General features: G+C 32.1%; 1 protein-coding gene across 2 annotated transcripts; it reads right to left on the bottom strand.

The window, feature by feature from the left end:
* Positions 1–4,437: 4,437 nt before the first annotated feature.
* On the bottom strand, positions 4,438–24,119 carry LOC127730278 (WAS/WASL-interacting protein family member 2-like). 2 transcript variants are annotated; one of them, XM_052238584.1, is made up of 4 exons: positions 23,998–24,119; positions 12,709–13,321; positions 8,839–8,949; positions 4,438–4,998 (listed from the first exon to the last, which is right to left on the bottom strand). In XM_052238584.1, exons 2-4 carry the CDS (start codon positions 13,289–13,291, stop codon positions 4,970–4,972), a joined length of 723 nt encoding a protein of 240 aa, XP_052094544.1. In that variant the 5' UTR covers positions 13,292–13,321; positions 23,998–24,119; the 3' UTR covers positions 4,438–4,969. The 2 variants fall into 2 exon arrangements, with proteins under 2 accessions (XP_052094544.1, XP_052094545.1); XM_052238585.1 differs by lacking the exon at positions 23,998–24,119 and adding an exon at positions 20,371–20,455.
* Between the last annotated feature and the right edge of the window lie 1,728 nt (positions 24,120–25,847).

Genomic DNA, 25,847 nt, shown 5'->3' on the forward strand with positions numbered 1-25,847 from the left:
TCTATGTAGCAACATTCCAGCAGCGCCTGCATACGGAGTATATATCTCCCAATTGATACGATATTCCCGGGCTTGTGTTTCCTATCATGATTTCCTTGATAGAGGATTGCTGCTCACTAGGAAGCTATTAAACCAAGAGTTCCAAATGGTGAAGTTGAAGTCATCCCTTCGTAAATTTTACGGACGCCATCACGAGTTGGTTGACCGTTATGGAATAACCGTTTCACAGATGATATCGGATATGTTCCTTATGTCGTAACTACACGAATGTGACTTACCGAATTAGACTATTTACCGAATTTGTAATAACATAAGCAACACGACTGGTGCCACATGTGGAGCAGGATCTGCTTACCCTTCCGGAGCACCTGAGATCACCCCCAGTTTTTGGTGGGGTTCGTGTTGCTTAGTCTTTGGTTTTCTATGTTGTGTCGTCTGTGCTATTATTTGTCTGTTTGTCTTTTTATTTTTGGCCATGGCGTTGTCAGTTTGTTTTCGATCTATGAGTTTGACTGTCCCTCTGGTATCTTTCGTCCCTCTTTTACGACACATATATCCAATAAGTATACGATTTAAGCTTTCAAATGAGCTATTTTAATGCCATGAGGTATGTAGGTAATTGAAATTTCTAAAATTGTCCTCTCCACCGCTCCGCTAAAAAGGATATTACCAAAAATGGACTAAACAGTAAAGGTTAATAATTTACAAAGACAGATAAAAGAACACTATAACACGTAATAAGGATGATAAACAACGTCAGTGCCTAGAATCTATACTTCAAGACCATCATGTATTATTTGTGAAGTTGATACGGAATATTTATCAACAAGGTCTTGGTATCTTCCGATGAATTTTTTAGAAAAAGGACGAGACGTTCTTTGACATAACCCTGGTTCATCAACTTTCTGATCAGAAACCGGAGACGTTTTATAAAGTCTGGGTAGCAGCTGCAAGCTCTTTAATACCGAATTAGTTGGGAAATATATATACTATATGCAGGTGAAGTTGGTATATTGCTACTAAGGTAGTGGAAATTGATAATTTCAAAATTAAAATCGTCCCGTTTGTCATAGATTCTGGTACTTAGATGACCGCTTATGTCAAATGCGAGGTATAAGTCTAAACATGAGGCAGAGGAAGCCGTGTCTGTTTCTTTAATTTCTAGTTCTGGGGGATATATTAATGGAACCCAATCAGAAATGTTTATATTATTAATGGAAAGAACATCATCAATATATCTGAATGTGAAATTAAATCTGTTCCATCGACCTTGAAATAAAGGATACAATAGATTCAGTTAAGTTTTCCTCCTATCTTAACTTGTAGCCAACGTATTGTATTTTGCAAATTCAGAAACATGCAAACGATATTGTAGTATACAAAAAGATGTTAAATTTAACTTTTAATGATTTATAATCATTTATATAGTTCAAATCCTCTTTTAATACTTTGTCTGAGTTGTCATTGTAGACGGTCCGAGTTGACTTTGTAGACGGTATGAGTTGACTTATTAGTCGGTCCGATTTGACTCTGTCCGAGTTATCTTCGGGTCGAGTTGTGCCGCATTCGTTAAATTGCAACAGCTAATGAAATCCGTTATTACAAATATTACCCAGAATGCAATATTATTGAATATATATATTTTTTACCACATCTAGATAGAATTAGAAATAAAATATTACACATAAATTTTTATTTTTTGACTGTATGTAAAAAAAATATTGCATGTATATTTGAAAGTTTTGAACATATGTTTTTATTTTTTTAATATATATAGAAAAATATTGCATATATATTTGTAAGTATTAAACATAAATATAAATATATTGCATATATATTTGTAAGTTTTGAATATAAATAGAAAAATATTGCATACATATTTGTAAGTTTTGAACATAAATTTTTATTTTTTGAATATAACTAGAAAAATATTGCATATATATTTGTAAGTTTTGAACATAATTTTTTAATCAGTATTTGTTTTTTTAATATTGAAACGTTTGACGTGCCATACATAACATTCAATTGCATGACGTGTTTCATTAAACACGGTGAGGTTTTCTTCATTTACACCTTTGGTGTGATTTATCAGAGTGTTAAGATAAGCAGGAAAAAGTTAAATCACAAAAATACTGAACTCCGAGGAAAATTCAAAACGGAAAGTCCCTAATCAAATGGCAAAATCAAAAGCTAAAACACATCAAACGAATGGACAACAACTGTCATATTCCTGACTAGGTACAGGCATTTTCTTATGTAGAAAATGGTGGATTGAACCTGGTTTTATAGCGCTAAACCTCTCACTTGTATGACAGTCGCATCAAATTCCATTATATTGACAACGATGCTAGGAAGTTGCTATAGGTTTGTACAGATACTATATCACATATCTATGTCTAGAATCTGTGTCGATTTCTAGGAAAATCTCGAGATTTGAATCAGACCTCGTTAACGTTACCTTCAAGTTCACTGGGGACACGAAGAAAGGCGTGCACTGAAATAAGAATTATTGAGTGAATGGACATTGTCATTACATCAAAACAAGATTAGAAGATTTCTGTCCCTCAGAAAATACCCGGACAACATCGTTTTTGTTTGTTAATCACATTACATCAACTGTTCGATAAAGAAAAAAGTATAACAAAAATACTGAACTCTAAAGCAAATAAAAAAAGGGGAAGTCCATAAAAACTGACAAAATCAAATGCTATTAATCAACGGAACAAGTGAAAACCCACTGCCATATTCCTGACTTTGTACAGGCATTTTCCAAAGAAAATGGTGTGTTAAACCTGGTTTTATTGCTAGCTTAACCTCCCACTTGTATGACAATAGTTTATAAAATTGGGTGAGCAACCCAAACAGAAATTATAGGTTAATGTGACAATAATTGGGATCCAGCAGCCAAAACTGTGTAAACATATATCACAGACATACAACTGAACTGACTAAAAAATTCAAACAAACTTACATATAAATCTAACAAAGACACCAACAAAAAAGGTGTAGATATTAAGAATTTGACGATGACGTCAACAAAACAGGTTTTTGTCGTTGATAGTACATACTAGACTAAAGTTATTGAAAATTGATTTTGGAAACTCAACATATACTCCCACAACCAGGAGGAAATCATAAACATGTTCTATGTTCCTGTGGAAGTTCAACAAAAAATGAAGTACTGGATCTTCCTTCACTGTACTAGTATATCAAAATTAACGTTATAAACGTTAAAATATGCGTTGATATCGTTGTTTGATCGAAAACATTTTCGGCAAATTTGACATGTACGTTACGAATAGAAGCTAGCATTATCGTTCCTCTGTAAAGATGATGTTCCCTCACCAAATCATTCAAAGATTGGTGATGTTGATGATGATTTCAGCTTTCCAACTGTTAACATGCAATTTGCATGTAGCAACATTACAGCAGCGCCTTCATATAGAGTATGTATCTCCCTGTTGGTACGATATTTCAGAGGTTTGCGTTTCCTTTCATGATTTCCTTGATAGATGGTTGCTGATCACAAGGAAGCTATTGAACCAAGGATACCTAGTCGAAAAGTTGAAGTTATCCCTTTCGGAAATTTTACGGAGATGATTGACCGTTATGAAAAAAACCTGTCACAGATAACCACGGATATGTTTAAACTGTCGTAGCGCTTCTCTCGTTATCTTTTCCTCGATTGTGATATCAACTAATGAGACGTTACACCGAATTTGAACTTACCATAAGCAACACGACGGGCGCCACACGTGGAGCAGGATATGCTTACCCTTCCGGAACACCTGCTACATTTGTATAACCCCCGTCTTGTGTGTGGTCAGTCTTTAGTTATGTATGTAGTGTTAAGCAGACTGTTTTTTGTAGATTTTCGTTTTTGTCATGATTTTGTCGGCTTCGTTTCAACTTGTGAGCTTTGTGATTCTCCGTTTGGTATATTCTGCCTATTTTCCCCTTTTGTCCTTTTGCAAAGCAAATATATATTCCTATCTAACATACCCTTATTTTGCTGATTGATATTCAGATTTTTTTTTGGTTTTGATTTGTATATTCAAATTTGATTACCGAGATTATTGGAAACAGATAAACTGCAGTGGCTCTGATTTGTTTACGTAAAACACACATCGAAGTCAAATTATAACACTAAAATGTTCTTGTAAATTGAAGAGGTTTTTACTTGTAACATTAAAACCTAACACTCATAGTTTCAGTTTCCATGTGTCTGTCGTTTGTCACTAGCCCCAAACTTCAAGTAATTTACTCTGTATTCAAAGATTTGAAGATAAATAGTATCAAGTTGAAACATAATGAGTAGATAACTGCTCTCATAAGCGAACATACAACAATCTTATTTTTAAAATTCAACAAGATATAATTATGTGTACAGAACTTATTTTTCTTGAACTCTACGTTGAAAAAACACAAACGACAAAATTTCATCTGTTTTAAGATTTAATTAATAAATTTCTTATTTCATATAAATATATATATATATTATTAAATATAATATCTAAAGCATGGACATGGTAGTTAGGAATTTGTAATTCGGAAGTACTGTTTACTATGAAATATTTTTTTCTATTTACAAAGACGCACTTTCTCAAAGCTACCTTGGTCCATTATTTTGGGTATATACTACTGACATTAAGAAACCCATTAAGACTGAAAGTTTTAATCTAATAATGTATTTGTACCAATTGAAAACTTTACTGTTCATTAAAATCCAGTTTCAATGTTATATGATTTATAGTTTTATAGACAAAATGGCACGTTTTCTTGATTATATAATGAATTTTTAGTAAAATGAAATGCGAGTTATAAGTACTTAGCATTGAACTATGCTTATAGTATGCTTCCAATACTACTTTCTCCAAATGTTATATAAACTGCACAGGTCGCGCTTTTATAATATTCAAAAATAATTTAAAAAACAGTCCTTAAAGTTACACTAGATTTTCGTCAGTTGCTATCTCGGCGATGTCCTTTTTCGTCGTCCTGAAATAATATAAAAAGGAGTTTTATGATCAATGTTTTACGATATTTGACAAATTGTGTCGCTATTTAGACAAAATTTTCTGACTGTAAAGATCTACCCCGTGTTGTCATTCAGTTTACAGAACACTAATCTCGTTGATGATATTTATATAAGGTGAAATATAGATTAGTCTGTTAAGAGTTATATCATTCAGAAACAAATGTTGAACAAATAATTTTTATTTTGTATATTTTATATATTTTATATATTTTATATATTTTCAGATATACTTTATCACTTTAAGGCAGAACATTGTTTGTGGTTTATCCCACCTACATGTTATGCCTGTACCAAGTGAAACTATCAGGACATGTATTTTTCGTTGTTATTGTTCTGTGTTGTATGTCTGGGTTTTCCTCGAGGAAGTCCAATGTTTGTGGCTAGTGTTGTCTTTTCTATTGTTCTATATTGTTTTGTAATTGCTGTCTTTCTATATGGTATAATTTCAATAGGATCAAATAGTCTGCAATCAATTTTATTTCATTAAATTTATAATATTTCATTTCAACAATTATGAATTAGACTTGTTAAAAGAAGTTTTGATAAACGAAAAAGAGTTTTATAAGAACTACTATTTGGCCCCTGAAATTGAAAAATTTAATGAATGAACAGGCCGTTGGTTTTCTCGTTTGAACTGTTTTACATTTGTTATTTCGGGGCCTTTTATAGTTGACTATGCGGTATGGGTTTTGCTCATTGTCGAAGGCCATTCGATGACCTATAGTTGTTAACTTCTATGCCATGTTTGATCTCTGTGGAGAGTTGTCTCATTGTCAATCATACTTCAATCTTCTTATTTTGATATTTACCTTATTGCAAAAAAACAAAAAACAAAAACAAAACAAAAAATAAAGTATGCTAAAGCAGCATAAACATATTAACAATATGATGACAAAGCAATAGAGAGCAATACACAATGTAAAAATAAAAACAAGATACGTTAAGCAATAACATGTGATCCAATTAACCATGCTGAAGTTATGTAATTACACAATTTCTTGATAAGTGAACTATTAATTTATATAATGTAAATGTTTGGCCAAAAGTATTCCTCGTTTATGTATATGCTGGGTATGCTAAAAAAAGTGGTTTTCGACACATTGTTTGATACAATAATTGAATAAACGTCAAATAAGATAAACTAGTAATGGAATTCTTCGACTTTAAAATTTATGTTAATTTCGTTAATAAATGAAAAAAATCAATTACAATATACTCTGCATGGTCACCTTAGTGCATGTAATCTAATGCTATGGTGACAACATAAACATATCAAAATAGACATGAAAAATTGCCATTTTGTACAAGTGTTTGGTCAAATCAATAAAAGTAATAGTCTCCCTCGCGAGACACTACGGAAAAAGTATTGCTCAAGCCTTACGGTTACATCCTTGTCCGTTGTTCATCTGGACTTTAGTTGTCTCATTCGCATATATATGTTGTATTTAAGACAGTTTATTAAAAATGTTAGCAATGTTAAGAAGTATTTTATTTGATGGATTTGTATAATTGTGTTTCTTGATTTTTAACATTCTAATTCAAGGGACCAAAACAAATCTATTTCTTATATACAAACAGATTTTTTTTAACTACACAATGCAAAATTGTTCAGTTTCTTTCATGTCCCCTGGTCTTCGATTTTTTTTCATATTTACCGTTCACTTTAGTCGATTATAAATACTTTAAGTATCATTTCAAAGTAGGGAATAATCCTAAAAAGTGACAACTCAACTTAATATTTGTTCTACTTTCGTTGTCTTTCATGTCCCCTTGGTCTTCGATATTTCTTTTTAATCCGTCAATTTAAGTCGATTTATTATTTTTCTAAATGTGATTTCAAAAAGGCAATGATAAAAAAGGTGATTAATAATTTCAGTTGTTTTTCTAGATTTTATTTTCACCTTTTAGAATTAAGGAACGACTTAAGATTACGCTGATCTTTAACATGCGTCATACGTATAATTTAACATGGTATTATTTCAACCTTGGCGTCAGCTGAGTCAAGGAACCAGGTGGAAATTGACTTATTATATTCGGTTAACCACACATTTTAAGAATACTGATTTTAAAATCATTTGTAGTTTGAATCTATTTGATTCCTATAGTCATCATTTCAAAAGGTGTGACTAACGTATAGTGTATTGTCTATTCGTTAACAACACATTTTAAGAATACTAATATTAAAACTATTTGTAGTTTGAATCTATTTGATTCACATAGTCATCATTTCTGACGGTTTTGACTAACGTATAGTTTATAGTCTATTCGTTAACCACACGTTTTAGGAATACAAATATTAAAACCATTTTTAATTTGAATCTATTTGATTCCCATAGTCATCATTTCTGAAGGTTTTGACTAACGAATAGTGAATAGTCTATTCGTTTTAGATCCCTTCTGGTCATAAACCTCCTAACGTTTTTACGTATTTCTACATCCCTAGCTTTCAAATATTTAGGTTTGAGCATTTCTGATGAAGGTAAATCCAGAAAAGCGCTTCGGATGCACGAAATTTATAAAGTGTTGTTCTCTGAGGTATGTATTTTCTGGTCAACTATTGCTGTTAAAGTAATATTCAGCAGATTATATCTAGATAAATTACTTTATGGTGCAAGTTAATAAGATATTAATTTTATTAAACAAACTATCAAGGTTAAATAAATCTATACTATTAAAGAAAAAGACCGATTTCATTGACAAAAGGAGATGCAATCAATTTCCCGTCGTTGACTTGTATGTTGTAATATCCCAGCAGCACCTGCATTTAATGTTTAATACATCTTTCAGTTGATATATTTCAGAGCTTGTGTTTCCTTCATTTGTCCGGATTTCATTGACAGATGGTTGTTGCTTCTGAACCTAGGGTTACTAATGTTAACGATCAAGTCAGTAACTTCTGAAGATGGTCGTGTCAAATCATGAATGACTTGGTTGACCGATACGGAATCTGTGTCACAGAAACGATGGATATTTTTCGACTTAGTACTTAAAAACATTGACTTCTAAATGAAATTAACTTGCAATTTTTTTTTAAATCAGTAAAAAACTTTCTTTGCATGTAATATTAAATCTTTTATTCAAGTAATATATCTAAGTTTGGTACGGTGGTAATCAGGGACAAGAAGACGTCCTTTTAGTTGTTTTGAATGTAATTCTACGTATTTATTTGTATGTACATTGGTTTACTTTTGGTTTTATAAGTTCAAGGCACTCGTAGGGAGTGAATGCTAGTGATTGTGGGTGAATCAATCCGATTTCCCAGTACCGACTATCAAGTTTTCTTAATATTGATACTTAGAAATATCAGATGCTATTCAAATTATTAAGTTGTTTCTCAGCAAGCGCAGCGAACTAGTACAAAAGGCTTCATATTGTGTCGGGCAATATGATCAATGTGATAAAAATCTGATAATTTTATTTATCGGATATTACAATGTATTTGTCGTTTTCGTTCTAGAAACAATAGTTTGTCTGTGCTTCCAACATGCCAGAAGAGGTTCTGGTCAAACGTACCAACGTCTGTGCAAACTGTATAATGTCGATGATTAGTCCGGGTCAAAGTAATTAATGCCGTGTCAACATATTTGACGTCAAAAAACCTTGATATGCAATTTCATATAGAGCTGAACGATGAAAACAGACAGGAAAAACCCGATATATATATGGTAGAGGGGTCTAAATACAGCACAAACAACATTTTCCAAAAGACCAAAATAGTGAAAAAGTATATTTTAACAAAGTAATTTTCAACGAAATTTTCACAAAAAGCTACCATTTTTTCCTTAAAAGTTGATACTTACTTGCTTTAACATTTGTTTCTGATTGACTTGGATATTTCTTTTCCTGGTCCTGATATTCTTCAGGATGAGGAAAATCTTTAACATCATGGAACCGGAAACGTGTTTCCAAATCTGAAATATAGAATTTTCTATGAAGGCGTTTACCTGACATGCTTTGTAGTTATTTTGTAATTATAAGAGAGGTGAAGGATACCAAAGGGACATCAAACTCATAAGTCGAAAACAAACTGACAAAACCATGGCCAAAGAAGAAAAAGACAAACAGACAAACCACAGTACACAAAACACACAATCTGTCATGATATCCCTTTTCCCTATTCCCCGTAGTAATCCAAGTCTTGGGCGCAATGACATCATTATTTTTTGGATAGGTAATCAGGTATTATTAGTATTTTTTATAAAATCTGTTGTATGAATGACGCTTTAAACTAAGTTTGTTTTCAACTGTATGTTTTCCAGCACACACGTATCTCATCTCTACTTCTTACAATCACCTAATTAGACAGTTGTCTTAATTATATACATTAGAAAGCATATAAATTTGTGGCTTTTTAAACGACTGACCATAAAATATCATGATGAAGTAAAAGTTCTTGTAAACACAATAAAATTGATCTGTTTGACTTTACTGTTTTATTTTTTAAATTGTTTGTTCATAATTCTCTCTTTCTATATTATTTCAAGATTTTCTGTAAAAACTGGATTTCAAATTATCAAATAGGACGGTATACTGTTTTGCAATAAGTGTGATTTAGAAACATTTAATAAGTATATCAATCATCTTGCAGTGAACCAGCTAACTCTGGCAACAATATATAATTACATTTAATTAAAATCTCATAGATATGTTTCTATTCTTCTATTCTTCTTATCTGATAATAGATTGTACTTGTATATTTTATGAATCAATTCAAGGATTTTACTAAATTTGTAAGGCAAAGGTTTGCATCGTTTCCAATCAGTTATCTCCTATAGTTAAAAGGATAACATTTTATACAGAAATGAATTGTTACATTGGAAAATACAAAAAGTGTCAAATATTTCGGTAGCATGTACATATAACAGAGTGCTGCATTTTCGTTTAGATGTATGCACATGGATCTCAGTTTTACTTTTAAATATGTTAACTGATATCAAATGTCTTTTCCTCGTGTGTTCCTTAATATCGCTTCAAACAGTTACAAATCAGGGATCACTGACTTAAACCAAAAAGAACCGTTCTACTATGGATATTGTAAAATGAGATCTTCAAAAAATACATTTATAATTTGGACCCGTTTATTGCATGATGCATGTACGTATCTTATCACCATCACAGTTGATTATCGACATTTAATATATCAACAGGACGAATGTAACTAGTGGTCGAATAGTAACTGCTTACTCATAAAGTTTTGGTAGGGTCCGAGTAACTCAATCTTTAGTTTTTTTATTTAATTTATAATGGGTTATTTTGTTTTTTTTCGTCCTAGCCATCCTCATCGACTTTTTTTTTAATTTCTTTTATATCTTAGAAAAGCGTATATAAAATTCACGTTAGATTATAATCCAAAAGATGAAAAATAGGACAATAACATGTATGAATACAGATTTCGTATATGACGTTGCGCACGATGTTGGTACTACTTAAAGCGTTACCACGACGTTCCGCATAATGAAGCGATTTCGACGATTTCAAAGAACGTTTCAAGCGTTCAAGCTTATAATTGATGAGGTCAATTTACTGTTGTGAATTTGGTAACCGATTTCGGTTTGTCTGAAAATGCATAGTTTAACAAATAAAACTCAAAGTGGTCGTACACATATTTTTTTAATGACTATTCATTTATAGGAGTTGTCAGTCATACCAGGCCATAATTGATCATTTTACTTTTGGCAGCAGTTCGCATTAATGAATCATACATTATATTTCCAAAGTTATACAGATTTCCTTTTAATATAAATTAGATTTTGATTTTATTTTCCCTTTTTAATGCATGTTTATACATACTCCTTTTGTTGCATTTATTTCCGTTTCCGTTTCCTTTCTATATTTTATCATTTCCCGATGCTTTTTTTGTCGCAAAATTTCTAGGTAGTTAAACATTTTGGATTCATGTTTTTCTCATTTCCGTATTTTTGTGGCATTATGCATATCCTTTGTTTTGTTATAATAGCCAGCAATGGTTTTTCTCTATTCTATTTTATTAACAAAAAAATTATGCATGTTGCTTTTGATGATTTAAAACTTGCAGATAGACAACGTTCCTTGAATAAAGCAAATGTCATGAATGTGCTGAAAAAAACTAAGATCCCGATATTTTTTATATCAATCTCATTTGGTCAACATTTGAATTTAAACTTAAACTTTTCCTTTATCATACATTGGTTATATTATAACTTATATTTTTTATTTTGATTCGAAATAAACTGGAAACAAATAATTATGAAATAAAATCAAAAACCTGAGCATGACATCAATTACGTTTTGCGAACGTTGGGACAAAACGGCTATACTTTTTGAAACGATATAAACATCTTGTTGCCTATCGAAAAAATGTTAAACACTATATTGTTTAAAAAGAAAAAGAAAAAAACTTTTACCGCCAAGTTTTATTTTCTTTGATCTAACTATGCTTATTTAATATACAGCCTGTTAAAACCTCAATTGTAAAGAAAATACAGCGTTTTTTTCGTTAGGACAAGATGATAATTTTTGAAGTCATTGCAATAGAAACTATACGCATGGTTTCCGGCCAAAAAATATCATGAACCAGGAGAAAAGTGAAAAAACTTTCAAAATATCATAAATATTTTTCCTCTCAGCTTTTCCAATTTCACGGTATAAATGCGCAAACCCGATATATGCTTACCTTGCATATGCTTGGACATTTTTCAGACCGTTTTCAAAAATAACATTTTCCGGTTTACGGTTTCAGTGATATTGATTTTGCTTTAACACGGGAATAACAATAACAATAGCAATATGCTTGTGAAGTTTTGCGATGGTCAGAAAAAAAATACTGTAGGAAAGAAACGGAACTCCGATCTTTTGCACACAAAATGTAACGTTGGACATTACGTTTTTGCGTGAAAATGGGATAATTAAGTGTTATAATTCTTGATATTTTAAATTTCGGTTCCTTTTTTCTTTATTTTCAAGTCTAATGTAATAAATTCAACCAAAAATCACTATATTTTTATCGAACTGATCAGTCTACGTATTTATTTTCATGCTAATCTATAGCAAAATGGAATTCGTACCAACATCGTGCGCAACGTCATATAGTAAAATTTTGCTTCTGAACCGGGGTTATCTCTCTTTAATCGTTACGTTACATTAACGCAACTGCAAATTACATTTGTCCTTATGTATTATTCAGTATGTAACGCAACGATTAAAAAAAGAATGAAAACAACACGTTAAAAATTTAATGCGTCCGAAGAGCTTTTCTGGATTTACCTTCATCAGGAACGCTCAAAGCCGGGAACATTTAATATTTATTCTAAAAGGAACAAAACAAATTATGTAGGTGTGTCTCTTATGCGGAACAACTGTATGCTTACAGTATAGTAATTGGCAGTTTTTGGTTTGTGAATAAAATAAACCAATGCTCCTTAAACTTATAACTGACAAAGGATGTTGAACAATGGCAGATATTATCTTTAAACCTATACTTAATCAGTTAAAAAATCTTATTATAGAACATTTGGAAAATTGAAAACCAAGCCCATTACTCATAAATAATTACTTCCCTTTTGATATAACAGATAACATAGAAACTTTCCAACTGTCGGAGACTTTCATTTAAGCAATATATAAACATGTTTCGTAACATTGCCATGAATAATGACGATTTGTAGGTTTTATGAACTAGATACAATTTTTACCTGGTGTAGAAGAGCCATGGCTGTGTGAAACACTTGATTTTCTAGCTGGTAACTTAGGTGGAACTTCTAACGCGTTAGGTACTATATTCGTTGATCTAATGGGTACGTTTCCATTAGCTGTATGTTTAGGTGATGATCTGCTATTTGGTGGAATTGGTGGTATAGTATCATTGGCTGGTGGTGGTGGTAATGGCCGTTTTTGAGACTCAGATGTTGATGATTCATTTGGCACTGGAGGTAATCCACGACGTAAAGTTGAAACACTATTATGTTCATGCGGTGTTACGGGACTGCTCACGTATCTGTCTTCCGCAGGTGGCGGAGGTAGAGGACGTTTATTTAAAGTTTGTCCACTTGTGTTTAACGAGTTTGATACTTGAACTCGGCGAGTGGTTTGACTCGCATGATTATGCGGAGAACTGTTTACATTTTGTGCCGGAGGTGGCGGTAAGGCTCGATTTTTAACTGGAGGTTGGTGTGTTGACAAATGCGAAGGACTGTTAGGTGTTTCCGGTAAAGGTCTCCCTCTCTGTGATGGTACTCGGGCTGGAAGCTTAGGAGCTGACATAATATCTAACACCATAATGAGGCTACATTATAATAGTACTTTTCACTGAAAATAAAATTAGAGAAAAAAAAATGAAAGAAGAAATTATACCACTACTATTTTTGTACTTCTGAATTCTAAATGGAAAACTCCGAGGCTCCGTGTTAAAGGCCGTACTTTGACCTATAATAGTTTACTTTTACAAATTGTGACTTGCATGGAGAGTTGTCTCATTGGCACTCATACCACATCTTCTTATATCTATTCAGTGATTTTGTTTCACGCTAACTGAAGTTAGCAAATAAAAAGTAAAATTGTTATTCTGTAATGTAATGGGAAGTATTGGTTAATATATTTAAAAATAAATGGGGAATGTGTCCATGGGACACAGATGATGCCCCCGCTTGCATATCATATAAAGTTATAAAGGGACATAACTGAAGAATGGTAAAAGTGACGCTACCCAAATTTGTTATTGATCTGAGTTTTGTAGTAATAAGTATTGTGTATAAGTTTCATAACATTTGGTTGAGGCAAACTTAAGTTTGAGAACGGAAACAAAAAATTCAGCATTTTTTCCTTTTGTAAAGAGGCATAACTCTAGAACAGTAAAAGTGACACCACCAAAAATCAAACTTGATCTGTATTTTGTGGTAATAAGCATTGTGTATAAGTTTCATAACATTTGGTTGAGGCAAACTTAAGTTAGAGAACGGATACGAAAAATTCAGCAATTTTTCCATTTGTAAAGGGCATAACTCTAGAACGGTTAAAGTGACACCACCAAAATTCAAATTTGATCTGTATTTTGTGGTAATAAGCATTGTGTATAAGTTTATAACATTTGGTTGAGGCAAACTTAAGTTAGAGAACGGAAACCAACTTTGGGACGGACGGACGTACGGACGTACGGACGTACGTACGGACGGACAAGGGTAAAACTTAATGCCCCCTCCGCTACGGCGGGGGCATAAAAAGGTATATAATATATCATCATATACTCAGCAAAGAATAGGAAAATTACAAAGCATCTATAAAATACCATAGCATGTATGAATTATTTTTGTTTACAGAATACAAACCTCAATAAACAACAGCGACATAAACAAAGCCGACGGGTTCTGGTACATATAGACAGGTTAGAATAAAGCGAATCTGATACTTTTTTTGACAAAAAACAATTTTAATATTCACACTATCATTTTTTTGTATTCACAACTTTTACACTTGCTTGGTATAGCGAATAGACATCTGCTTGTCCATTGTTGAAGGCCGTATGTTAAACTCTTAGATATCCTTAAGATGTTTGTATAATTATGTCTCATTGACCTATTCACCTGCGGCTCTTTTCACAAAAAATCTTAAGAGTAAAAATACTCGTAAGTCATACACATTTCAGTATAACTTGCGATCAATTTTAATCGTAAGATTTTTTGTGAAAAGAGTCGCAGAACCACACTATTACAATCCATTGCATTGAACTATATTTACGAGTCCATAGGAGCCTTAGCTATGCATATTTGTGTACTGGGGGGCTTATAAACAATATAAATTCACCACTCGGATTAAAAGACTGACAGTTTCGATGTTAAAAGACCATCCATGGTTGGGGAGCAAAAATTATAAATCAAATTAAAACAACAAATAAAAAATGTGATTGAAAATAAGATAAAAGTGTGACAAAAATAAATGTCCTCACATACGCATTCCTAGCAAAATTAATTCGAATAATTGCTGCTTTCGTGAAAATGAAACATCCAAAGTACCAAAAGTGGTTATTTATTAATAAAAGATTATGATAATTATAAAATGTTAAATATAAATAAAAAAAAATACGTGAGGTATTCACCAAAAAGACAGCAATCCAACAACACATACAAAAATAGACAGCTATAGGTCAACATGTAGTTTCCAACCATGTGTCAATACCAATTATGGAAAATCCCTCTAGTCTAAATAAATGGCGACTATATTCAACAGGGAAAATAAAAAAAAATCGCCATCAACACGAAATATCTAAAGGCGAAAAACACAAACATATAAACCACTCACACACCATCTGTTATACGTGGCTATATGTAAAATTTCAAAACAATAAATACATGAAGTACTGTGTCAGTGAGACTGCAACTTGACACCATTAATATACTAGTATATATATATATATAGGTCACCATCCGGTCTCCAACTTAAGACAAGCTCTTTAATCATATGACAAGCTAGATCGCCGTAACTGCATTGCAAGCTATAAATTGGCCTGTAGACAAATTCATAATTTTAAGTTATATCGCACTATATATTAACTCGTCGAATAACCGGAAGACTAACACAGGATAATGTCCTACTATTTATAATAACTTTATTGTATATATTTTACAACAATAGATACTTTAAACTGCATCCGAGATCTACAATATGCACACACAAAACAACAATCGTCTTATCCGACCAATCCGAATATCATTGTTGAGAAATGCCAGAATCCTTGCAAAAACTCTTTATTTGAGGTCATAAGAGTTGCGCTTTGTAAAAGCAGAGTTCAGATACCTTGTAGATCTGTACAACCAATAATCAATCGCCTATTTTACCGGTCCCTGGACACGGTATGTTTGTACTGTGTGCAACTGAACACTCAGATACTAAAAATATATCTATTGTACATGACCAAATAAATGATAAATGTCTTTTACAATGGCAGCTGATTTCATTACAGTATAAAGAATTCGAGAGGCATCATTTCTTCTACCATATTATAGATCTTCCGACTGAAATATGGATGCAATCTACATATCTATATACATATATATATATATATATATATATATTTTTCAATGTACTTATTTAAAGACTATATTTGTCGACTAAATCTCACACGCAAAAAACATGTAAATTATGTAATTGTTTGTTCGAATGTAGGCACCTTATTTGTCATGCATTTATTTATGCGAGTGCATAGTAAGAAAGATATCCCAAATTCTGTCTCGCAGCAAGACTAATGGGGTCGTACGTATGACGTTTGTCAGGCTATATAAATACATTGCCAAGTCCAGGCTAAAAAAAACCGTTTATTCCATATGCACGAATTGGGGAATTTCAGTCCACGAAAACCGATCGGCAACTCTTCGGAACGGGGGTTCATACAAGTGACATTCTTATTTCTGTAATCAAATAAAATGTATTTTTCCTGTGTCAGTAAAACTTGTATTCTATTTATTAGTCTGCGTAGTTCTACAGTCTACTGGCTTTTAATTTGTTCTGGTCCTGAACTTGCACCAAATATTTTTATGCAATCAGGTGCAAAGCAACCACTAATCAATCAAGTATACATATATTAAGAATTGTGAAGTTTTATGTTCAATAGTTTAAAATCTGCTAGTTTTACAAATGATTACAACTGCATCTATTATTAAACTCAGTACAATTTTTTCACATTGTATTGGATACGTAGGTATGTTGTCTACACAGAACAGATTAATACTGAAAGTCTATTACATAATTTACGTCAACATACACAGGTGAAACTTTTCCATTTTGAAAACATCTTTTTGTTCAACTTTGTAATAGAATGAGTACTCCATTTTTTATCTGATTCATTTGTCATCGGATTTTCTCCGAAGTTACTTATATCAACATCATAATAATAAAAATGATAATAATAATAATAATAATAACAAAAGTTTATTATTCAAAGGCAGTTATAAAATTTACGTTACAAATAGTCATGAAATAACCTCAGTGATTTAGAGAATATTTACATTAAATTATGAACTATCTACTGTGTAATAGGCATTTATCTGGGTTGATTAGATCTTTTGATGTTGTGATTAGACAATATTTATACTCTTACAAAAACAAGTGTTCGGTCAAGCAGCGTCAGTTTCAAACGTTTACTAACTGGTCGATATCATATAACAAATGACCAACGCAAAATCTTTCAAACCATCAAAACAACCAAGAAAAGAGTTTGGCGTTTAATTTTCATATCAACAAGACATTTTTCCAAAAAAAAGTTTTATATATATATATATATATTTCTTTCTAACATCAGCATATTTATCGCATTCAATAATAAAATGGTATTCATACACTACATGACGATTATCACACATGTTATAGAACTAGTAATATAAAAATAAGGAGATGAGATATGATAACTCTCTTTCAATATCATAACATTTGGCGATTTCAACATTGGGACTTTAGGCAGATAATCTACATTTACAAATATATGGTTCATACCGTATAGTCTGGAACAGAATAAAAGGCCACGACATGAAAAATGTGAAACAATTCAAACGAGAAAACTAACGGCCTAATTTATAACAAAATATTTTACGATAAACGAATATGACAGACATGAACAAACGACAACCACTGAACTACATACACATGTGCATATAAGGATTGTTCTTTGGAAATTCATTGAAAAAGACAGAGAGTTCTAATCTTGTACCTTTTTTGTTTAACGTTTTTCATGTTATTCAGCTCAATGTATAACTACGCAGATGACAACACATTGTCATTATGTAGTCCTGATTTTGACCAGCTAATATCTAAATTAGAAAACGAATCCAAACAATTGATTGAATGGTTTGAATTTAATAAAATGCAAGCTATTTAATCCTCACAAATTCCAGGTGTTAGCAATTGACCAAAAAACTTTTGCGAAGAGCCCATCAATACATATTAAAAATTCTAATTCATCTTGCAAGGCTGTGGTTAAATTGTTGGGCATAGACATTGAATACCAGTTAAATTTCGATATACATATTAATGTAATTTGTGAAGAAATGCATCTCAGCAGCTTAATATTTTGAAAAAACACGCTATATTTCTTACTTTTATATTGAGTAATTTTAATTTTTGCTTGGCAATGAAAAAAAACTTCAACAAAATTAGAAAAAATGCGAGAGAGAGCACTCCAGTTTGTGTATTATAGCATACAGCTTGAGCATGAGGAAACTTTTAATGGCCTCCACATATGACGAGAGACAAACTCTGTTAGTGTAATGGAAACAGATAGATATGGTGACTCAAAATCACAACACACACACGCAAAAAAATTAAAACATAAGATGCTATATGAAAGATGAGCCATTATATTTTTTGTCATATAAATTCCCTGCAAAATCTACGTTAATACGGAGATGGCTATAGTTATAATTATCTTAGCTTATGGTATAATTCTTAAGTAAAGAGAAACCCGTCCTGTTAAAAGGAAGTTAAAAAGTCTTGTTCAAAAGATATCTTCTCCTTGTTGTTCCTTATCAAAAAGAGATGGGAAGTTAATGATAAAAGTTTACAATGCATACAAAAGAAAATGAAATCATAAGAGTTATTTAACTTATTGTTAAAGTTAACTCTATTTCTAGCATATTTCGACAGTTATTGCCTTCATATTTATAAATAATACTAGATTGTTTACTCTTTCATGGTCAATTATGGAGAGTTAATTCTTTGCTCCATAGGAAAAACTAGAGAAAAACTTTCAGTATGTAAGGCATTTAATTAGAAAGCGTGGGTCAATTTTACTTATGCTTTTATTAAATTTCTGAGGAGGAGGGAATACACGTTTAAAATGTCCTATACCAAGTCCGGAATATGGCAGTTGCTATCAAATAGTCCGTTTCTATGTATGTTGGCGTTTGTTTTTGTTGCAGTTCAGTATTTCTGTTGTTCCGTTGTTTTCCTCTTATAGTTGATGTGTTTCCCTCGGTTTTAGTTTGTAACCCGGATTTGTTTTCTCTTAATTGATTTATGACTTTTGAACAGCGATACACTACTGTTGCCTTTGTTAAACTGATATAAGTTTTGCCGTTTTAAACAACCAAGACTTGGTCCATTTGAAAAGTCTAGTTTTGCTTAGAATTATGGTGGTTAGCTAGAATTTTCAACATGAATAATAAACTAATACGCTGAAAGTCATGCAAAATATCAATATGTTTCTAGACATTTGCATATCTTAATACGGTTTCCTATTTTGGACAGGCACATGAAGTTTCATCGTTTTAGGTTTTAAAAATGATCATTTCTTGGTAGCAATCGTTTACAGTAATTGAAGAAGTTTAATACTTTACACCAATATTAAAACATTCTGCAGTAAAAAAAATAATTCATCTCGTGTGCGATTTAGAATTTGGCATATGGTATGTACACTTGTCTATAAACCACCGCTAATTGACCTCTAGATGTGTTTATTGGTTTTATGGTGATGTTGGGTTGCTGTTTGCATGTTTCATAAAAGAAAGGCGGGACATTCAAACTCATAAGTCGAAAATTAACTGACGACGCCATGGTTTAAAAAGAAAAAGACCAACAGACAAACAACAGTACACAAAACACAAAACTAGGGGTGATCTCATGTGCACAGGAAGGATAAGCAAACCTGCTCCCTATGTGGAACACGTTGTGTTGCTCATGTACGTACAAACCCGGTAGGTCACATTTGGGGAAAAGGGGACGGGATTGTAGTTACGACAAAATTGAACATATCTGTCGTCATCTGTGAAACAGATATTCCATAACGGTCATCTAACTAGTGATGGCCACCATAAAATTTACGAAGGGATGATTTATAATTCACCACTTGGAACTCTTGGTTTAAAAGCTTCCTTGTGAACAGCAACCCTCTATCAAGGAAATGATCTCTTTGTCGTAAAGTTTTGTTTTCAACCAACCCTCATTTTCTAGAAGTAAGTCAAGATATGAGGCAGACCTAACTTTGTCCATTTTCGATGGGATAGATCCGTTCTACATAGTCACAACATTTTGAATTATTAGTGAGAGGACATCATATATATAACGGAATGTGAAGTTAAAGGATTCTCTCCGGGCATTCCGGCTTCCTCCACCAAATAAAACTGACAGCCACAAAATAGCACAATAGTGCTGAAAGTTGCGTTAAACACCAATCAATCAATCATATAAGGAAATTATGGTATCAGTATTATCAAATATAAGAGTATTGTAAAACAGATGTTTTCAAGTAGTCTATATAGAAAACGAAAAGGAAAAAGGCACATGGCATTCATGGTTCATTCAATTAAATTCAAAATTACCAAACAATATATTTACCTGGGCATGTCACCAATATGTACTTTTAAATGTTTACTTACATGAAATAGGAAATAAATATATCCCTTATTTTTGTAATGAATCAGCGTTTACACACTGGACAACTAGGATAATGTATATAAAACGTTGTATCTCAAGTGTCTGTGACACATATCCTGATCATAAACATGACAATATTTATTGTTTATCATATAATTGGCTATATTTTTATGAGCGGGCACTTATAATATCAAGGTCATACGTTGTAGTTTCTGAAAATTCCCCCATACAACATAATTATACATGTACTATAATTGTTTATATAATCTCATGTCATACATTATTTAAAAACCAAATATTTTTATAAAGAAATTATGGTATCGTTGTTATCAAATATAAAAGTATTGCAAAATAGATGATTTCAAGTAAACTATATAGAAAATGAAGATAAAGATACGCACTTCATTCATGGACCCTTAATGGGTTTTTGCAAGGGATCTTTAATTGCAGAGAACGTTAAACTCTCCCACTACAAGGCATCGGGTTTAAGGTATCAAGTTCTACCAATGCAAACGGCACTGCGTTTATATGTATTTATACATCCAATACGCTCCTTCAAAACGGCTCGTACTGCCAGACAATTGAAATCTTTGAGACTAGGTGTCTCTATACTACATGCATGCACAGATATTTTTATTTAATCACGTTAGTTCAAAAGTTGAACTATAGCTTTTGGTTCATGTACATATGTTTTTTTTTATTTACACTTAAAAACATACTGTATGGAATATGATATCACCACACGGTTTTTTAAGACTTTTTAATTTTGTAATACTATTGACATATAGCGAATCAGAATATTCTTTTTGAATTAAGGACAAAAGACGTTTTCGATTTTTTTTTTATAAAAACCGAAAGTATTTTAAATCAAAACCAAAGGGACATATTTTTAAGACAAAGGATGTAACCTTGAAAATAAAATCGATTATTGTGAAATGAACACATTTGGTTTCAAACTATTTACTTTGTAGACTATAGAATTCTGCTTTAATTTTTTTCTCTCTCTGATATATGACTTGCCAAAGAGAAGATGTTACAGGTGACACACACTTCAAAATTCATAAGTCCACAGCATCGACTAGATAGTCCTTCATTTTTGTTGTTGAGTGTATTCTAAAGTCGTCAAAATCTAGCCAAAATTGAATACCTTCTTGTACACGTATACCTTATAGAAACCAATTTAGAAGCTTTCAAATATTATTAATAATTACAATTTTGTATGTTAATATACAGTAAGGAGATGCGGTATGATTACCAACAATGAGACAATTGTCTCACATATAGTCCAAATGAAGAGGGTGTAAGCAACAATATGCCAACGTGTGGCCTACAACAATGAGCAAAACCCGCACCGTACAGTCAGCTATAAAAGGCCCCGACATGACAAAATGTGAAACAATTCAAACGAACAACCAACGGTCTTATTGATGACAAAACAATCAAGGAAAAACAAAATAGACAGACAGCAACCAACGACAACCACTGAAATAGATGCTCCTGACTTGGGCCAGGCTCATATAGAATGTGGCGGGTTAAGAACCATGTTTGTGAGGGCTCAACACTCCCCACCTGGGACAGTTGTGTAACAGCACAACATAACAACAAACTGTAATCAAAGTACTGAAGTATTGAACATCGGATGACCGCAAGTTCTTGTGGATGGTCACAAGCACTTGTCTCAGAAAAAAAAAATCACATCTCTATACCTGAAAGTGAGTTTAAAGTACATAGATATATTTTTTTCTGAGACAAGTTCGTGCGTGGATGATGAATAAATGACAGGGAATTCAACCTCACCGTAATAACTATTATATTGTAGTGATACAAATCAGTATACTCTAGTTTGTTGTGATATATTATATTAATATTTGTATATAACAGTTACATGTATATATAATTTTCATCCATTTGTATATCATTCTATTCTACTATTCTAATAATAGTGCAGTGCAAGTGCATGGTGGACACTCTTCTGTAATAATTCGATTTTTCTAATAATCCCGCAAAACGTTCTTGAGATATTCTTCCGCATGCGTTAACACAAATTTTCGGTATTCTTGATTTGTTATTGATATATATATTTCTCACGACAAAACATTTTCATATCATTTATCTTTGTTCTTAAAAATTATTTTCATGAATATTTATTGATGAAATTGATATATAACAAGCGATAAGGAATGATATTTTGCGTTCGGTTATCAGTCAAAAACGAAAGTCACGTGGGTAGAAATGTCTGTGGCAACAATACACCGGAATGCCCTCACGGTCATCCGATGTAAAAACCACAAAAACAAGTAACAAAGCAAAAAAAAACGATCTAAAAGTACCAATATTAAGTCTTGTTTCATTGCAGGGCGTCATGGCATTCAAAACATGTGCATATAATTTCAATGACGTATGGGTATGAATTCCTACACTGGTGAAATAGTTCTGTAGGTATACATGTAATTTTTTATCTGCATGGAATATGCAATTCCAACATCCGCAAACAAAGATAACGTTGATACTCTTTATTTTAAAGTTATATCGTTGAATGAGTATCTATGTTAGTCGAGATGTTAGTGTACGGTTTCAAATCCCATTCGTCATTACAACATAGTTTTCAATCATATTCATCATATAGTGATATAGGTAAATTCTCATCAGATATCACTTTATTTTTCACCATTCTGACTGGTAAGGTATGAACATAGATATAATAAAGATAAGAAGTGAATAAAAAAGAAACTCAGCAAAATTCTTTTGCACTATAAACACTTTTCACGTAGTTATGGTGACCAATTTCGATCTTTGTTGCCTTATATCCAGTGACAACTATTTCTTGCATGTTCAGGACTTTGAATATGTTAACAAATAATTGTTCCATGCAGATATCGGAATGCAAATTTAAATGGGTAAAGACTCAACTTGCTCTCTTTATGACAAGTCCTGTTTCTCTGCGAAAGATTAGTAAGAATTTGGCAAACTGTTATTAATTTCATTGAAATTCTCTCTGAAAAAAACTATTTATTGAATGTTTTACCTGAGATATTCAAAAATATACCAGCAATCGCTTTCATAACAAAGATAAACACAATTTTGGCCTTGCGTCAAACATCAATCCAAATTCACCAACGTACATGTATTTATGATAATGTTTAATCATTTTAATACACGTAGATAACATCGTTTTAACTGATTCATTTACACACTATATAGCGCACTTTAAATGGTAAAATATTCAAGGGTACTTAACACTCAGCTAAACATATTTATAGTCTTTAGATATCTCCATGAATAGCTAGTATTTTGTTGAATCAAATGAAACATAACATTTGTTTGTCAGCTTTGATGTATGACAATATCTCCCCCATTTGTTATTTGTACAATTATAAATGAAATGAGTAAATAATTAAAAAAACGTAGACTTGACAAGAAAGAAAGCTCAGACATATAGAAATAAAACCATACATATATGTATCAATAGTCTGACCGTGACCTACATTAACTATTCTATTAAAAGTCATAGATGTGAACATTTAATGAAATTATGTATGAACAATTCACAAATGAGCCAAACAGTTGTAAGCTTTATGAAAAAAGAAACGATTAAACAATGAAAAAATTATGTATATACATGTACTTACAATTGTCTACTTTTTAGATTCAGTATAGATAACTTTGGCCAGATTTCAGTACATTATTAAGTAATTCATTTGTCTGAATAATTACATATCACTTTTTGTACTGGCATAGGTAAAGACGTACAAGGAAGTTAAAATTTTAATGGGGTTACCAAAGGATAAATTTTTATACAACGTAAATCACATTTAAAGATTCCATACGAAATTTAATCTCAGGTTACCAATTCGTGACATTGCAATAACCGTCTTCAAGGATGTTTGGACAAAAAAAGGAGTCTTTACCTTCCTTAAAGGCGCAGGATTTTCTTAAATTTAAACCAGATTTGTTTTCTTTAAATCTCGTAGGCGAAAACCTGGTAGTAAAGAATATTACATTACCCATAATGTGATGTAAATATTATAATAAATAATTTTAGATATTTAGAGTGAACCCGGAAATAAGAATATTTCCGAAAACCCTAATTCGTACATTTTTTGAAAATGTTTAACATAAGTATTTATTATACTTACATCTGGCTTGTCGTCTGTTAAACAGTTACTAGTATTATTTGATTTCACATTATCATTATTATTATTTTTCAAGTTTTTTGGTTTCACAAGAGTTATTTTAAATATAAAGAACCCTACACGAGACTTAACGTCACCCCTATGACAGACGTGACTGCATACAATTTGTATATCTCGCTCAGTCAAATGGACATTCCAAGATGCCAGATTATAAGGCATCATACATTATCAGCAGTTTGTAAATGTCTTTTGTCCAATCAAAACCTAAATGACGTACCAAAATCATAAACCATCGGTAGATGTAAATTCTATAACAGTATTATATTGAAAATAGCTATGATATTAATATAAATTAACTATTTAGTATATAATTTCAGTTAGTTATTATTTCTGGTTCATTTTTGGATGAACAAATATTTTCTTTTTGAATTTAAAAAAAAAAGAAGCTAAAATCGTTTAAAATAGCTATAAACACAAAAGAACTATTAGACATCATCTACATATGACTGTAGAATTAGAACACACTGGAATTATTATCTAGTTAATCAAATAGTACAAAATGAGGAAATGCCGAGGATTATAGCCACTACAAAAAAGTATAACAACGAAACAGCACAATTCGTATAGTCTGCTAAAACGGTGATTGATTGTTGGTTGCTTAACATCCAGTGGCAAATATTTCATGCATGTTCAGGACGAGAACGTCAAATTAACAATAAATACAATAGGTAGGTCCTGCAATTGAGGCCGTACGGGATGAAGGTCGGGGAAATTTAGAATGCCACGGGAAACTGAGGGTATATTGGATAGGGACAGAAAGTTGCCTTGCAACAGGCCACCTACGGACCCCTCAAAGAGTTGTTGCAAGGGTTCTTAACGTGCAGAGAGCGTGGCACTCTCTCTACACGAGGCATCGGATTTAACGTTCCCATTCTGACCGGAGTTGGCTGTGTACTTGATACGTCCCGCACAGCCAAACGGACACCCCACTTTAGCAAGGATTTTACTGCCGGTTGGAAGAAGACCTGTAGTGACCATATTTCTATTCCCCAGTCACCCTTGGGGTTCTGCTAAAACGGCCCCAACATAAAAAAATGTGAAACAGTTCAAAAGAAAAAACCCATGGCCATATTTTTAACAAACAATAAACAAAAACAAATATGATAGACAGCAACCAACAATTATTCGTGTGTCTTTAAAAAAATATGAATAAAAGGAGATGTGGGATAAACACAACCGATATTTGTCTCTTCCTTTTGCGCTCGCGTCCGACGTTTTAATTCTTTTAAATGTTTTTAACCGATACTGAAAGCGTTCTGTTAGTACATGTGATTAAATAGGACTAC

Source organism: Mytilus californianus, unplaced genomic scaffold (genome assembly GCF_021869535.1).
Source record: "Mytilus californianus isolate M0D057914Y unplaced genomic scaffold, xbMytCali1.0.p SCAF_2, whole genome shotgun sequence".
Lineage (NCBI taxonomy): Eukaryota > Metazoa > Mollusca > Bivalvia > Mytilida > Mytilidae > Mytilus > Mytilus californianus.